This window comes from Solea solea, chromosome 4 (assembly GCF_958295425.1).
Source record: "Solea solea chromosome 4, fSolSol10.1, whole genome shotgun sequence".
NCBI lineage: Eukaryota > Metazoa > Chordata > Actinopteri > Pleuronectiformes > Soleidae > Solea > Solea solea.
Genome location: NC_081137.1, coordinates 19007934 through 19025819, shown reverse-complemented (window position 1 = coordinate 19025819; position 17886 = coordinate 19007934). Strand labels below are relative to the sequence as shown.

General features: G+C 43.2%; 1 protein-coding gene across 3 annotated transcripts in view; it reads right to left on the bottom strand.

The window, feature by feature from the left end:
• Positions 1-16153, bottom strand: part of alcama (activated leukocyte cell adhesion molecule a) — an 82790-nt gene extending 66637 nt beyond the window's left edge. For 2 of the 3 annotated variants that reach the window (XM_058627428.1, XM_058627429.1), the window contains exon 1: positions 15862-16153. In XM_058627428.1, coding sequence (XP_058483411.1) covers positions 15862-15928 — 67 coding nt within the window. In that variant the 5' untranslated portion in view covers positions 15929-16153. The remainder of the gene's footprint in view (positions 1-15861) is intronic. The other variant, XM_058627427.1, reaches the window with a different exon arrangement.
• Positions 16154-17886: the final 1733 nt, after the last annotated feature.

Sequence of the window (17886 nt, the reverse complement as noted above, 5' to 3'; positions counted from 1 at the left end):
ACAATTGAATTCCATCACTTCCATTACTCACAGCCAACAACACCTAGACATTGTTGTTAAAAGTAACACGAAAACCATTTATAGACCGGCTTGCATTAAAATTCACACGTGGTGGTGGGGGAGCTGCGGTTGCCAACACAGCCATGGCAGCGGCGCCTGCGCAGATTTGAGTCCTACTGAGCACTTGTAATAAATGTAATAGCTGAATAAATAAACCCACAGGGTCAGAACATCAGCATGTTGACAGGCAGGCGTCACAGCTTCACTGGCCCCCGTCACAAGACGCTCACTTCTGTAATTGTGTGGCCACAGCGGCACCACCAGTTTCAGTATCAGCCTTTATGACTGTGTGTTTGTTGTCTGTCTCACGTTACTAAGAAGAAATAAAGGCAGTGTACATCCCAAAAGTATCCCTTGAAACAGGAATCTCTCTCTCTCTCTCTCTGCTTTCTTATCAGCGGTAAACACATTTGTAGTGGCTCTCAGCAATAGAGCTAAAAGGTACATAAATGGAAGCAGAAATGTCAGGGTGTCTGAGTCATGAGCCGATCCTGGTACACTGCCGTGGAGACGAAGGAGCCAGTTCAGGATGAAATACCTGAGTGCTGGACCATCCTGAGAGACAGCCTGGTGGTGGTGGTGCTGGTGGTGCTGGCTGTTTTCTCTGGAAGGTCCCTAGGAGATCACCTTGGTATTTCCTCAATAAGAGCAAAAGGACAAAGCCTCAACTGGTTCCCATCTAGTCCCCCGAGTTAAAATTAAACCTTAATACCCCCACAGCCCTCAGAAGAGAACACTGGTCTGTTTTCGCTTAATCCTCTCACTACAGCGGGAAAAGTAAAACTACAACTTTACATTAAGACTTTCAGTCTCGGCCGAGATGTGAAGCCCTGTGATCTTGATAGATTTCAACTTCAAGAGGGGGAAAAGATACCAAAGAACAACATCCACGTGACCTCAGAGTCCACAACGATCTTAGGCCAGATGTGAAAGTGCTATGAAAAAACCTACAGTGTACTACGACCGACACATGTTTCAAATTATTATAATTCGGCAGCAATAAAGGAAAATCCACACGCTGTGCCTTTAGGACTGTTTCTCGATACAATGCATAAGCTGGTTATGTATAATCATAAAAAGCGATGAGTAAGGGGAGCTGGAAATTATGTCAATAGAACTTAAGAGCTCGAGTCCCCCCCCCACCCCCCCCACCCCGCCCAGATGTCTGATATCTCCTCGCCAAGTCTTAGCTCGAGCTAAATTTGGAAATAACGAGTAATTCAGTGTGTACACTGATGTCTGAAACACTATCTGGTCTCCTCGCTGCTCTCTGGAAGCTCGCTGCTAATGATTACTAACACACACACACACACTCCCACAGGCGTCACACTCGGAGTATATGTTTTTGGCTGCATGTCTGGCTCAGATTGGTGGATTTCTCAGCCTCTGACAGAAACTGTCAGACAGCAGCATCTGCTCGCCAGAGAAAAGTCCATCTCTTCTCCGTCTTTTGACTGATTCTTGAACTCATGAGTCCGTGACAGTATTTGTCGGGAAGGGTATTGCGCTGTTTACCGGGATCACATACCACAGTGCGAGTGCCGCCGAGGACCAAAGCACAGTATTTTATTATTTCTCCATTTAGAGTCTTAAAAAAAAAGAAAATAGAAGTGACAATCACAAATTTATGTGAGCTTTTCTGAAGAACTCCGAATAATCCACGTATTGTGAAGCTGATACGCACTATGGAGCTTAACCATAAGTCAACAGTGTGGAAAATATATGCTCCTCTATGAGAATACATTGATTAACTTCGATTATTAAATCAACCGACAACTATTTTGATAATCGATGAATTGGTTTGAAGCTTTTTTCGTGATTAAAACAAGATTTCTGATTGTTTAAGCTTCTTAAATGTGAGTATTTTCTTCATTTCTTCATCATCATTCAAAGTGAATCATTTTGGTTTGTGAACAAAACAAGACATTTAAGAACATCGTCACTTCCAGGTTTGACGAACGACGATCAACAATGTTTTTAAGGTTTTCTGACATTTTATGGACCAAACGATTAATCGATTATGAAAATAATCATTAGTTGCAGCTCTAGAAATTATCAACAGACTATTGGCACCTGGTGCTGAAACTGTATTGGATCCTGTTTGTAATTATAACATTTTAGCCACGGTGTAAAAAACACAATGGACAAAAATAGGACAGTGACCAAGCCCCGCCGACTGTCTGAAAGCCCTGACCGCTGTAGCTGCTTTCAGACGGCCAGCGGAGTCCTGACATTCTTTGGAGATCGTCCATGGGGGGGGGCCTTTGAAAACCAAAATGCTGCTCCAAACATTCTCCTGAGTCATATGTCACTATAATGTCTGAGTGAGCCCCTTGCAAGAAGAATGCAAGCAAGCTTGATTTAAATTTGCCTCCTGCACGTTGTGACCCCAAACCAAACACCCCCCTCCCCCCGCCCCCACCTGGCATTTCCAGAGTTGTCTCCTGTCCAACGCGGGAACTCCTGCTGCGTTTGTTATAGAGTGAACAGCCAAAAAAAATGTCCACGTCTAACTTCATTTCAGAAAATGGATTTTGTGGGGCTTTTACTCTGAAAAACCCCCAACATATCCACTAATACAAATACCACAATGACACTCACTGTGAGCAACTGTCTTCGTTTTAACAACCCCAGAGTAACTGGTAGCTGAGGTGGTTTCCCAACGGGGGCCATTTATCCACGTCTCGTGCTCGCATTAATGCAAAGGAAATCAGTTTCATCTCTCGTCAATGATGCATTAATATCAATATTAATACCCTCCACAACAGTATTGCCGCCGCACTTCAAGGATGAAATGTCCTTAAGATGTTTTTTTTTTTATTTGGATCTCCTGCAGATTGTGTGAACAGGGATGAGAGTGGGCCGCGTCGCCTGTCCCACCGAGCTGAAACCTGAGCCGCTCGACAGCATCATGTGAAGCATCATGTTGTACCACCAACTGGTACACAAGCACAGAGGTGGCTGTCAGATTAAAAACCAAAAGCCTGGGCTTCAGGCTGTATAAGGTTTAGGATTACCAACAGAAACAGCATGCTGGAGGGATAACACAAAAAAAAAAAAACACCCACAAGATTGTAAAGGAAGGAGAGAGTCGTGCAGACTGCAGATTTTGTGTTATGGATCAGGAATTCTCCGAAAAAAAGTAACTTTTTCCACTATTAGTGCGCTTTGAATTTTAATGTCCTCGCTGATGTCGACGCTTGTGATCGGTATGAAAAATGTATCGCTCGTCGCCGGGATGACAGATTTCCCCGCGTTCAATATCTCGCAGCTGCAATGAGCTGGGATTGTTTACGACGGCGTAGAGTCATTTGAAAACGGTCAGGAAAAACAAACAAAAAGCTTTAATGGCAAAGCCCTTTTCACTGAGCCGGATCCTCTGACACTTTGTCTGGTCAGGTTGCCATTGATATACTTCTATGTCAGAGCCACAATAAACCAGAGAGCCCATTAACACAAGATGAATCTCGGCTTTCCTCCCATTACAGCCCAAGGTCAGGCCTTTCACATCCTCCTGCTTTAAATTCACATCTCTCCTCCTCCTTCGCACTGCTGCAGGCAAATGTTAGAAAGCTTTGTGCATCTAATAAATGTTTCCATTCCAGCGCCGTCCCCAAACGGCTCTGCGACGGACTGAGCTCGCATCCCCCGTGAACGTGTTTATCCGAAGGTCTTTGGGAAATGAGGACACGTGTCCGTGTAGCCGAACCCTCGTCTCACCCGATGGTCGCCACGCCGCGACTCAAGGTCCATTTATCAACGGTGTCGTAGCGACACAACCACCAGTGGGGCGATTTACCGCTCTCTAGAAAAACATGGCAGAGAATTTCCAATTTTATTCCCTTGGCCTACTTGCTGTCAGTGTTTTTACTTTCCTTTATCTCAAGTTTTTTTTTTTTCTCTTAAGGAATTTCACATTTCTATGATGTGTCTTGCTTTTGTACGAACAGAGAGAGACCTTGTAAAAAAAAAAAAAAAGAAAAGTTGTTGGCAACAACACCACTCCTCCTCCTCCTCCTCACACACAAATTAAAGTTTCAAATCCAGACCCGAGCTGCACCTTGTTTCCCCCCCACAGCATTTCAAAGGAACCGCAGAAGCATAGTCACAAAGTCAGACAAAGCAGCCGAGTCAGAATTTGACGAATCATGTCTTCGGTGGTGGTATATGCTGATGAAGGGGTTGCAAAAATTTGGATTGTAAGCTGACATTCAAATCCCCACAGGCTTATTCTAATCACTCTGCTGTGTGTGAAGCGTGTTGGCTGTTAATGAACAACAGATCCATTATCTTAATGTTTACAGAGGAATTCTGGAGACAATGCTAGGTGGCGGTAGAGCATAATGTGATTATTTCGGACTGATATTTACGAATATTCAAATCATGCTAAAAAGGCAATTTTTTTTTTGTTCCTGCGGAATTCCAAATACAAAACAATGCTGTTTTGTTTGTCCCACATTTGCCCTTTGCGGCGTGCGTTTCCATTTCTAATATTGCCCTTAATCATAAAGCAGATTATTGGATTACTTGGCAATTATTCGCGCGGCCCGAGGTGGTGGACACAAGCTCATCACCGCTTGCCACAAGTGGGGGCGAATCTACCGCTGTTGTGCTTTCATTGAGCAATAGGAGCCCTTTGCAGGGGCAAATACGAGATGAATGCTCGCTTTGTGAAAGCCACCGAGACACACCAATTAAAAAGTAGCAGAGAATGTCAACATGACCCACTTTCCTGCCTCTTCTGGTGCCCCTGTTGTCAGCCACCGCGCTCAAACACCGAGACGCCCGCTCCACATTGTCGTGGCTGTACAGTATGAGCCCAAAAAACCCAGCGATGTGCCCTCTTGCCCCCTAAGTCTGCTGCTTAGGTACCCCCACCTTCACATACACTGTAACTCAATCCTTTGGCGCGCAGGGAAATGCCTCACTGTCACATCTTTCAAGGCGATCACAACAGGCGCTGACATTTTGTGCAGAAATGAAAGATTGTGAAGTCAAGTCTGGCGAGAAGCTGTTGTGACAAATCAAATTACCGTGAATAGAGTGATCACACTGTTCTATCTCTTTTTTGAAATCCAGTGGTTTTGATCAGCTCAGAAACAGGTGGAGATTCTGCCGGATTAAGAACATATATATATATATATATATATATATATATATATATATATATAATATGGAGACTTTATGAAGCAGCGAATGGCAGATTCTTATTCAGGTGATTTGTGTTGTGTAACGTGCATATTTTCATTTTTAGCTCACGGGAGACGAGCTGACCTGCACCTCTCAGGAATGCAGGTCAAACAACAAGTCAAATGCTTGTGTCTCAAATATCAGACCTGCTCATGTTCATACACATAAAAGTCAGTGTTTAGCTTTTAGGAAAACCCACTTTCTTGGCAAGAAATGTGCATCATGGACTTTATTCAAGCGGTGTCCAGCAGGTAGCCAGGTAGTGTTGTTATACTACCCTGTTGAGGTGATGTGATCATTTCATTTCGGAGACAGGACTACGTTCATCCATTTTACGTTGAGTGGATAAATAGCTGGTTAAGTGGTGTCAGGTCAGGCTATTTTATCCGGAGGAGCAAGCGTGATGATTTAGGGATCAATGCAGCACTTTTCTATGCAAAGTCTCCATTATGCTCACGTCCTCAACGCTAGTTTATCCACGAGGTTGAGGGAATACGGCCTCAGTCGTCAAACGTAGTCAAAGAGGATATAAAGCCCCGACAGAGGGCAAGGCCATGGAATGGTTCTACCCCCAAATCCCCTTCAGCTGAGTCGTAACACAGCTTTTTTCTTTTCTTTTAAAGATCTCTCAACTGCATCCGGATACTGACATGTATGGTTGCAACAATGGCTGCTGCTTATAGGAGTCTAAATCCAGTTATAATTGGTTTGCGTCTGTTGATTTCTTTTTCATTTTCAGTCCTAACAGGGTCCCAAGAGGGTTTTTCACCATACACTTCAACAACAGCCGGGCTTTAATAAGACTCTCAGAGAGTCCGTGTTGGTTTAAAGCTGCAGAAGGCAGATCGCTGGAAAAATAGTTGATTGTTGAGTTTGATCAACGGGGAGAACGGCTCTCTGTCCTGGGCTCCTCTCATCCAATGAGCACGGAAAGGCTTGTGACAGATGATATTAGGCTGAAAGTCACTGCCGATATTAACACATTAACACTCCAACTCTCTTTTAGAACGCTTCCTCAGAGGTCATGGTTTGTCCACACACCAAATGTGTCCACTAAGCAGAGAAACTAGAAAATAATCACATTTAAAAATGGAAAATCTGAGAAGAATAAACGTTATGTACACCAAAAAAAAAAGGTGACAGATCACAGAGTAACAATACTTTAATGGTTGACTCCTAACTGATTCAAATTTCCTGTCCTTTTCCACACCCCACATTCATGTCTGTAAATAGCTTTTTTTAGAACTGCCTCAGATAAGGGGTGGAGACTTGTATGTGAGCTCATGAGGTCATCGCTCTTTTCAGTGAACAATAAGAGCCAAACTTCCTCAGACTGATAAGTACGTGTCAGAGTTCCCGGGGTGACGTGGCTGACGAGAGAAACATCCACGGCTCGTGTATTCAGCGCCTACAAAGTGATCTGCGTATTGCAAATACATTTATTCTATCTTTTATTTAGAACTTATCTGACTGAGCTTTCTCAGTAGCTCTCTCAGCATGCCGTGGCAAGGACTTCTGGGAAAGAATAACCTCTTATCTACATAAATAATAGTCTTTCTGAGCACAGCGTGCTCCTTTCAAATGAAACTCATCCAGTGGCGGCCCTAAACACACACACACACACACACACAGGCTTGCTATGCCTCTTAGGACACTGCATTTTAAATTCCATTCATTTTAACAGCAAAAATACCCTAACATTAACTTAGCCACAATTAAAATCTTAGCTCTAAACTTAACCACTTCCTCAGGAATGAGGTTCTGCCTCACTTGGACCACTGGACATACTTGAAACAGCTATTCTTGTGAGGACATTGCATTGATTTCCATTCATTCTGATAAAGTCAATGCTTATATAATGCCACAAAAAGTCCTCAAGAAGTAACCAAAACAAGTGGACACACACACACACACAAACACTAACAAACAAATGTTTTTCATTTGAATGTACACATATATACGGTGGGGTTTGTGTGTGTGTGTGTGTGTGTGTGTGTGGTTCCGTCGGGGGAATAAGAAAGTTAATATATCTGCAGCCATTTATCAAAGTCTAATGGGAGGTCCCCATCTCTGCTCATCACACAACTTAAATGACTCCATTACCAGGAGCACACAGGGGTGGGGAGCCGAGGACGGAAAGCGTTCCCGAAGGTGAGCATCGTCATCTCAGATTTTAATTATCTTTAAACCCTCGTTTGATTACTGCGCCGACAAAAAAACACAAACTCTTTCCAGTATCACAGGGAAGTTTACTACAGTGTTTCAGATGCAGGGGTTTGTTTAATGACGATGAAAACACGGTGAAAGGCTGGGACAGTGCGACAGAGACGCACCTGGGACTTCATACAATATTATATATAATTGATATAGTAATAATAATAACAATAATACTAATGATGGCAGTGATTCAGTGTGTGTATTATATTCACATTAATATTTTATTAGCGTTTTAATACTGTAATAATCCATGATAATTACTTTTTTCATACCGATTCATCCCTAATGAGAGAGTAATCCACAGCCGAGGTCAAAGAGAAAAAAGAAATAGTGTCTTCATACTCATTTAGTTTGGATTTTTTGCTCAGCTACACTAACCCCTGATCAACCTATGACTTTCTGTACTTTCCTCTCGCTTCCTCCTCCTCCTTCCTTCTTGGCGAGGTGGTCTTGATCAAATTTGAATTTTTTTCTCCTGCACATTAAACAAAGCCACCACCGCCGCCGCCGCCGCCGCTGCACCACTGATGGGATTTGGGCAAACGGAGCGTTTAACTTCTCATTTCGACACAGTCACGCTTCCCTGGAACTGTCAAGCGACTTTTCACCATGACATCATTACAAGATGGGAACAACCTGACGTTGCTCACCACAGGAGGAAGAGTCACTTTGCCAGTGAGTCACACTCTCATGTGAGTGTGAGTGAGTCGCCGTGGGTTTGCCCATGAGTAAATTCACTTTCACTTTAGACAGCTTCCTTTTTTGCCCTCGATAGGGGAGGGGAGTTTGCTGAAAATGCAGGGGGGGGGGGGAGTTCCACTGTACCGACCAACACACACACAGCCTGATTTGAGGCTCCAGCATTAGATATGCTTCTCATCTTGACAAAGAGGAATGGCAGGGACTTACCATACACATTTAACATGGTCTGTTCCTGATCTTTCATTAGCTTCTCTTTGCTCGCTGCGGCAGATTGTGTATCTTTGTTGAAGGTGCAGTGTGTGCTGGAGGAATAATCTGCTGTCTTAAACTACGTGTGCACACAAAAGCGAGCCACACAGAGACAGTGTCCGAGCAACATTAACTATGTAACAGTGCACGTTCTGTTCGAGGGAAAAAACATTTTAATATTAATTTTGTGACATAGTTTGATAATGTGTCTCATCAAGCAACCTATTCCTCAATTATTTGAAGTAGAGCGTTTTACTGAATAAGTTAATTGGCAGCTATTGTATAATTAATTAAGTGGTTCAAGTTTAATATAATAAAACATTGTCAGATTTCTGTTTCTTGAATGTGAAGATTTTCCCATTTCCTTTGCTTGTCTATCACGGAACAAAACGGAATATATTTGGTGCGCGCGGTTTGCAGCGAGACTCTGATGGACGCTCCAGACAATTTCGCCGCTTAAGGACATGACAACCACTCGATAATTATTATTATAATTAGAAGTGGCAGCCGTGCTCGTAGGTGGACGTGTTTACGGCGGCGAATAACAGTAACCGACCTGGTAATAACATCTGTCCTCAGTGATCCAATAACATGTGGACAAGGCTGAATACAGGTCTGAGTGTGACATGTTCTTTTATGGAAAGGATGTTGATGCTCTGAGGGAAACCATGATCATTTCCCAGCTCTAAACAGGTGATTTTAAAATAGCTATTAACCCTCTTATGACCATCGAGATAATCAGGGCGCCTGGATTTATATTGATTTTATGGCTGTTGTATTGCTTCTGCCTCCCTTTCTGCTCCTTTTTGCAAGATAATGTTCAATATCTGGCAGTTATTCAACCGTTTAGGAATACGGTCGCTGGTGAATCTTGTCAGTCGTTCCACGGGAAGTCCTGAGGGCTACCGTAATGACAAGTATATGGGCGCAAAGGGCGAAAGGCGGGGTCAAAATCTTTTCAAATGGCTTGACTCACTCGTTGTCTACCACTTTATCCCCCACACTAGGTTCGCACCAGCGACAGGGGGGGGTAAACATTATACAGGTCACCAGTCCATCACAGAGCCAACACATAGAGACAAACAAATGTCCACTCTCAATTTAGAGTGTCCAGTTAACACTCAAACTCAGAAAGGTCCTTTAATTGCAGGTCCTTCTACACAGCCGTGTGGCCTCAAATGGGTTCAAATGTTTTGAGTATTCCGCTATGGCGAGGATGAAGTTTACTCTCACGAACTGTTCCGAGTGTCTTGACATCTTTAAAGTACCAATTTGTGTTTCATGTCCAGACAGTAAATGAGCTGCATGCACAAACACCTTGATCGCGGATGAGAGAGAGAGAGAAAGAGGACGCGTTGTCATTTCATCCACCACGAGCGCCGCCCGGGGGATTCTTTATTTACTCAACAGTACGTTTGCATTTACATGCCAATGTAGGTGGAAACAACAGAATTAATTAAAGCGAGCCACATTTGTTTCTGTGGAGAAAGGGAACTGTTAATCGAGCCGAAGAAAGAGAAGCAGTTAAGTGTAGGACTGAATCACTGTATTAACCCGGGTGCAGAGTTAATGCCACAGCCACACTTCAACACCAACATTTATTTCCAGCATCTCTCCTGAGTGCTGATAATATCATGATGACATCCTGAGCTCTCTCTGCTCTTTATGATGTCATCGCCGCTGGAGGAAAAAACCCTTGCTTCTCTCAGATGTCACCTTTTTTTTCAGAATTTCTATAAAACATGTGATGTATCAGTCACAGTTTCTGAAATCATTTCCCCAGCAGCTCATGGGAGAAGGACTTCCCCTAACCTATTGAAGGAACCATATAAACCTTTGAGCCCTTTCACATGACAATAGCAATAGTTACAGGGGGGGGGGGGTGTGGTGGGCTGATGTGCCCCTAGGAGCAGGAGGAGCTAAAGGAGGCGTTCGGAATAACCAAGGAGAATAAAACGATCTGACAGAACGATTTAGGTGGAGCTTCAAACAGACTGTGACCTTTCAGAAATTAGCAACTGGGGTGGTTTGGATGGAGCTCCCAGCCCCACCTTACCCAGCACAGACAACCATCAAGGTATTTTCCCTCCAGTTTTACATGTCAAGGCAGATAGAGATCACTTTTCAAAACACCCTGTCCCCCAAACAAAGGCAATTTTCAAGTGGCACTACAGTACATACCACTCCCATGATCTTGTCTGGCTGTGCTGACTAGAAGCAGTAATGACCCCCTTTTTTTATCTGTCTCCATGGCCAGGGTCATTGTGTTTTCAGGTTGAATGTTGTTTGCAGTGAAACATGAGTATGTATCATAAAAGTCTGAGCAGACACGGATGTAAGCTGTGACTCACTGTTTTAGTTCCAGCCTTATCAAACTTCCTATACACGACGGAAGCTCTGTTGACATTCATTGTTTTTCATTTGCAGCTCAAATACATTGTTTTATAGAACCACTTGCTCTTGTCCCAGTGCACAAGCAGAAGCAGGGAATCTATCAGTTGATTGGTGGTGATGTGCCCCCTTTTCAGCTTACTATATTAGGCAGTGTCTGGTTTACCGACTGGCCAGTGCTATTCCAAGTCTTCCTACCATCTATAAGCTTTAAAATAGTTCATTCTTTGAGCTGGCAGCGCTTTACCTCAGTCTCCTTGTCAGTCCTAAAAATGTACCTGCCATGTTTTTGTCATGTTTTTCCTCTCTGTTGTCTTCTTCTTCTTCTTCTTCTTCTGTGTACCGGCTTCTTCTATTATTTCCATGTCAAAGCCAGAAGGGAGTAAGTGTGGAGCATGTGTACAGTGCCCAGTTGAGATCCAGTTTAATGTATGCAGTATTAATTCACTATCTGGATGTGTTAGTCTGCAATTTGAATTAGTAAAAATGTTTATATGTATTTTAAAAGTCTTAACTTATTAATTGTTGTTTTGCTAATGTTTTATAAGGCAGTGATTGATTTTAGAACGTCTACATCATCAGCATTTAACACTCAGAAAGACAGGTTGGTTAGAAACTGGTACACACCTAATTTATTGATGCTTTCAACAAGAGAAAAAGACCTAAGATTAAAGAGAGGAGAGTTTGCTTGACCTATAATCCACAATTTAAGGCATTGGGTCCATTTCATGGCACATACTTAAAGCATGAGTCGACTAGAATGAATAATAATCCATGCTCAAAAAGGATCAAAAGGATCGAGGTACAGTAATGGGGGACATTTGTGCTTCAAATGGAAAAAAATAGGACATTTAAAAAAATGCATCTTAAACAAGATGGATAGCCATCACGCCACTGGGAGGATAAACCGTTTTTTCTGGCAATGCACCAATGTAGTAGTTGATTATTAACTGGTTGTTATCAGATATCTGGCAGGTAGCAGCTCTTCCCTACAGTATCAGGATCTAGGTCAAAAGCAGATCATATCAAACCTTAAAGTCACATTTTATTCAAAGTTAACTTTTATGAGCCTCCCTTTGTTGCACGGCCTATGACACCAGTGACACCATAAAAGAGGGAAAACCTGGCCTGCAGCAGGAACTTAATCCGAGTCCTAGTACAAGCTTTCAGTTACACGTGTGCTCTGGCACTGAATGATCTTTCTGAAAAGTACAAACCTATCAGAATGCATCTCTGCCACTACTGCTGCTGCTGTTGCTGCATTCCCGGTTTTAACCAAGATAAAGCAGAGAATAAAACAGGGCTTTTGAGTCAGGATAGAAAGTGCAGAAGGCCCTCCCCTTCTCATCATGATGGGAAAAACTTGTTATGCCACTGTGTTGAGATTCTTTGTGTACATCAAACAATGGCGACTGAGATTGAACGGGTGAACAGTTACTTTTTACACTTCATCTCTGTGTACAACCACTGAACCAACAGTGACAGGAGGATAAGTCTCATGTGCTGAGAGACACAGTGTTTGCTTCCACATGGAGCCGCTGCTTATTATTTCAAACAATGGCCGACTAAGTGGTTAGGATGCAAACCACATGGGCAATATGCCTTCAGCAGCTGGCCAAAGGTTCAACTCCCAGTCGGGCGGACCTTTTACTGCCTGTCTCTTCCATCTCTCTAACCTTGTTTCCTGTCTCCTCCACACTGTCTCGATCCAAACAAATTGAAAAATAAAATAAGGGAAAAAAACCCGTAGTAAACAAGCAATCTCGGGAGACGGAGTTTGCTGCAATCTGTGTCTTTGTAATGGGAAGATTACAGGTCATACAAATCATACTTCTCGACACAATCCATCCTTCACCGCGCTTGGTTCATGGAGCCGGAATATAATGCACCAAGTGGACCAATCACAGCTGTGAAGCTCTGCCTCGCTGCACCGTGTAGTTACATTTCCGTAGGAGGTGCGGGTCGTCCAGAGACTGGCGCGTACCGTAGAACGAGCGTGGAGCCATAAATCAGGCTTTCAACATGTGGCTTTTGTCTGCACAGTGAATGGAAACAATCTGCATTCACTTTGGATTCAAGTGACTCTGCAGGTTTTTTATCATCCCCTGATTTCCTGCTCCCATCGGCAGTGATGGAAACATGACACCTTGGCGAATGCTCAGAACATTTATTCACATAGTAGAAATAACAAATGCCCGTGTTAGTTCAGCTAAACCGGGCTTTTAATTATACATGTTAGAGTGCTAGTTTGACTGAAATTGTACTAAAGTAAAGTCAGCTTTCCCCACGCAGTGGATTTATTCCCAATAAGATAATTTGCCCTCTCATCAACCTCCTCTTCCTCAAGTTATACTTCACACACTAGCATAGGGAAATTAGATTAAGATGGAGCGAGAGATAAGGTGACTCTAATTTTTCTCAAAATTCCTCAGCTCCGCTCCAATCACCGATTTTCCTCCGAGTACCACATGAGGAAGCTCGAGTACCACTGGTAGTACACGTAGCACAGTTTGAGAACCAAGTAGTGATGGCAGTGCGACACAGACTCTGAACTAAAATTCCAAAGAACCACTGCTTAAGAAGGTCTTGTGACATATGACGTGATCCAACGCAGCAACTGCTTGGTTGCCTGATTGAATCACCTGACTGGTTCGCGGTCCAATCAGGTGATTCCTTGGCGCTGTTCCTCGTGAGCGAGTGTTGTGAGCCAAAAAAGAAGAACCCGGCTCGATCCCAAAACAAAAAACACCATCCCACATCATCACCCGCTGCCATAGTTACAACCTACACCGCATTTTCCCAGCACTCTCTCCTCAATAGCAACAATACACCCATTCACCAATCTTTATCTGTAAATATAACATAATATTCAGTCAAAGCAAAGATCATATTTCTAAAAGCGTGATCAAAGCAAAGATGGTTCAGAACGAAAGGTCTTTTCTTTTCTAAGTAAAGTAGTTTATCCGACGCTGCTCACTGAGTAAAAGCCTCCCGTCCAGGAGAGGTCACTCTGTCTGAAGCTTTTTCGAGTAATTAACCCATTTTCAAAACAATTGGCTCGAGTGGTTCAGCACTTCACAAAAGCTAGCCTCTCTCGCACCAACAACACATGAAAATATTCCTTTGATGTTCAGAAATTTGTAAGAGAAGAGGACTGGTTTAGCTTTGATGACAAAAACGTACATGTACGCACTGATCACGGTGTAAAAGAGGTGTTTTTGTTTGTTTGCAGACTTTCTATCAAAAAAGAAGAATTTGAAGCTCTTCACCAGGAACATTTGATGCTATTGATAGTGACTTCTCCGAACTGTTAACCTGTACATACCCTCAACAGCCCAGCACTTTGCTTTATCCCCCCTCACATTAGCCACCGAAAAGCCTTCTGTGGCATCAAAACCCCTAAATCTGAAAGTCCCTTTGAAAGCAGGGGGCCCCCCTGCTTTGATGTGAGGACGGCCACAGATCAGGGGCTGGAAACCAACTTCTGCTGCAATCCATGCGCCGCCGCCACCGCTGCTGCTATCTGTCACTATGTGGAGAATAAGGCTTTTTTTCACTTTGAATCAAATATGTGACCGTGACCAAATAAATAAATAAGTGATATGAAACAGGCGCGCGCCGTCCTCCTGCGGAGTCACTGATCCAGAGACAGAGCAGACAGCATCAAGTGACGGTGATGGAACCCACCCACCCACCCCCTTTCCTGTCAAACCTCCTACCACACACACACACACACACACACACACACACACAGAGAGAGAGAGAGAGATCCACAAGTGAGACAGGCTGCCTGTCCTCCAGCCGCCCTGACGAAGACCAGCCCCCCAAATGGCTGGAGGTGGCCAGTGACACAGACGCAACAAACAGAGATAACAAAGAAAAAAACAAAAAAACATTTAGTCTGACTTGTCCTGTCTATAAATGACCCAACACTCTTTCAAAACAAAAGCCTTTCACCCCCTCAGACCTCAGAAAGTACACAGGGTTTATTTAAAAAAACAAGCCAAAACACGGGTCCAGAAAATATTTAGCTTCTCCACTAAAGCACGGCTCTAATGAAATGCTGTGTTTATAAACACAGGAACAAGGACTTATACACGTATAACAACACGGAGTGGTAAGACGATCCTGTGACTGGAGTGACAAAAGTCATTAGACTTTGTATGACGGCGGTATTTCTGGCTGCCCCTCTGTGGTCCATTCAAACACACACACACACACACACACACTCATTATACATATATATATACATACACACACACACACACAAACAGAGGCTTGGATTACTAGAGAATTTAAACAACCACATCCCTAATTACAAACAAATGATCTGATAGCAGTGACCACTATTTCACCCTGGGGGTGCCAGGAAGAGAAGAGAAGCAGGAGAAGGGAGGGGAGGGAGGAGGGGAGGGGAGGGGGGTGTGGATTATTTGTTTAGGCAGGGAGCTGGCTTTATTAAAAGCAAGTGCCCAACACATCATGTTCACATACGAGGAGACATTTAGCCAACATTAAAAGGTGCTACACATTACCATATAGACGCTACTGTATCACAATGAAGTAAATATTTAGTAATAAATGGTATTCAGCTGGTATCAACTGCACATGGATTAACCTTCAGAGTCTGACTGTGAATATTAGGACGTAGACTTGACCTTTTCTAATCGAGACTGCATTATTATTATTTTTATTATTATTATTATTGTCATTATTATTATTATTATAATAAAATCAGGGGTTTTGTGTATTCCCCGCAGATTCAGGCACACGAATCCCATGACTACGCTCAAGTATCATTATTATGGAAGCAGGAGCGGGAAGTTCAGGTGTAAGGTGTGCGTCACCCTGCAGGTATTCAAAGTGAGCGTGTGTGTTACAAGCAGGCTTACAACAACAACAAGAAGAAGAAGAAGAAGAAGAAGAAGAAGAAGGAAAGGAAACAGAAGCTTGACACGTTTTACGCGCTAACGACTTTTACGCACAGAGCAGTAAAAGGTGACTTCCGGGGGAAAAGAAACAGATAGAGTACAGTGTTGGAGCGGCGCTTACCTTGGGCGAGTGTGCCGGCGCACATGAGAGCCAGCAACAGGAAAACAGCCGCAGTCATCCTGGTCATAAAAAAACAAAAAGTCGTTCAGAGGAAGTGAGGAGCGTCTACGGAGGCGCAGTGGAGCCGCTGAGAGTGAGCTGAGCGCGGTGTGTAGCCGGAGGATACGTCGCTGTTGTGGTGAGAGCGGGTGGAAAGTCCAAAACGTAGCCGGAGAGCGCGCTCAGTTTCTGCCTCTTCTTTTGAGTGTGCGAGAGAAATGAGTGTGTGTGTGTGAGAGAGAGCGAGAGAGAGGAGGGAGGGAGGGAGGGAGGGAGCGCAGGTGACACAGCGAGGAGAGAGAGCGAGAGAGAGAGAGAGAGAGAGAGAGAGAGAGAAACAAGAGGAGGAGGAGGAGGCAACGCTGGGGCTTTTTTCCGCCTTTGGTGCTGTGAGGTGCTTTTGGAAATCTGGCCACTCTTGTAGCCACGTGAAGGTCATCATAGAGAGGAGGTGATGTTCAAAAAGTGAAACTACTACAGTGCTGTGTGTGTGTGTGTGACATTTGGCTTTGACGAATGACAATACACAAAATGGCACAATGTACAATCCAACAATTTAAAAGGTAATAATACTAATAATCCTAGCCAGTATGATTACCCATTATTACTGCACAAATGTGTCCATGGAACCTATTGTTAATATTATTTTATCGTTATTTAATCTGTGGCTTTGTGGTCATTTCTGAGTGAGTTAAACGTGCATATAAACTTAGCACGGAGGTCAGGTCTGGCAAAAATGCGATATTGGCACAGTGCCCGGACTTGTGTGTTGCTCAATGGCTCTATAGCGCCCCCCTAAGGTGAAAACAGAGGCCAAATTGAGTGCCAAAATGTTGCCATCCATTTTGGCGATTTGCAATGTACATAAACTCCTATGAGCGTGTGTGTCGCACCAACATTGTACAAACACAACAATTTGTACCAGATACATCCGAGGCTAAAAGTTGTCGAAAGGTTTTTACGTAGCCATCGGCGTTTTGGGCGAAACAGGAAGTGCCCTATAACTTTGGCATACATCGACCAACCCCCTCAAAACTTCATACCTGACCCCGAAATATGTCCCAATAACGAATAAAAGTGAAGACTGTCGAGTGAGGTCAGGGAACTGCTGCACTCCCCGACTTGCGTGGGGGACGCAAGGGCCATTCATGACTGCGCATGGTCCTAGTTATTAGGTGTGTAGAACCCTATTTAAATGCAAGAAGCTATTATTATTATTATTTTATTATTATTATTACACACGACATATAACCTGTTATTAATATTAGAAAACAGAAGAGTTTAAGTGCTTTGACAAACAGAAACTCACGACAGAAAAAGGAGCTTCCCAAACTAAGAAGCTCCCTAACCCTAACCCCAAGACCCTAAAAATACACACACCTAGATATAAAGATGAAATTCAGATGTTTTGTCCACATAACCAATTAATAATTACCATAAATAATCATTTCAACTTGCATTGACTGGGGGAAATAACAGAGTTGTAGATGAATTAATGAATTGTTAAATGTGAATAACAACACATTTCATCCCAAATTATCCCTCAATTTAATATTTTTCTCTCCCCGAATATAGAATTTGTTTTGTTTTGTTTTTTGAATAATGTGGTAAATGGAAGAATTTTTATTTATACTCCCTTCTGTGGCCCACCTGCAATACCTCCAAGGCCCACCAGTGGGCCGTGGCCCACGGTTTGGGAAACACTGCACTAAGGCAGACAGAGGCTTAACATTCAGAACACCAATGTCAATATAATAAAAGCAAAAGAGCAAACAAAGTGATAAAAAACCAAAAATGATCTAAAAACTAAAAGGTAAAAGTCTGTAAAAATGGGTTTTAAGAGAAGGAAGAAGTAATAGAGGATGTTATCACCACTATTAACTCAATATTTGACTGGTTTTAATCATATACTGAATATGCAGAACATATTTCATCAGGGAGGTCGTTCCAAAGTCGAGGGGCCCCCAATTGCAAGAACTCAGTCAC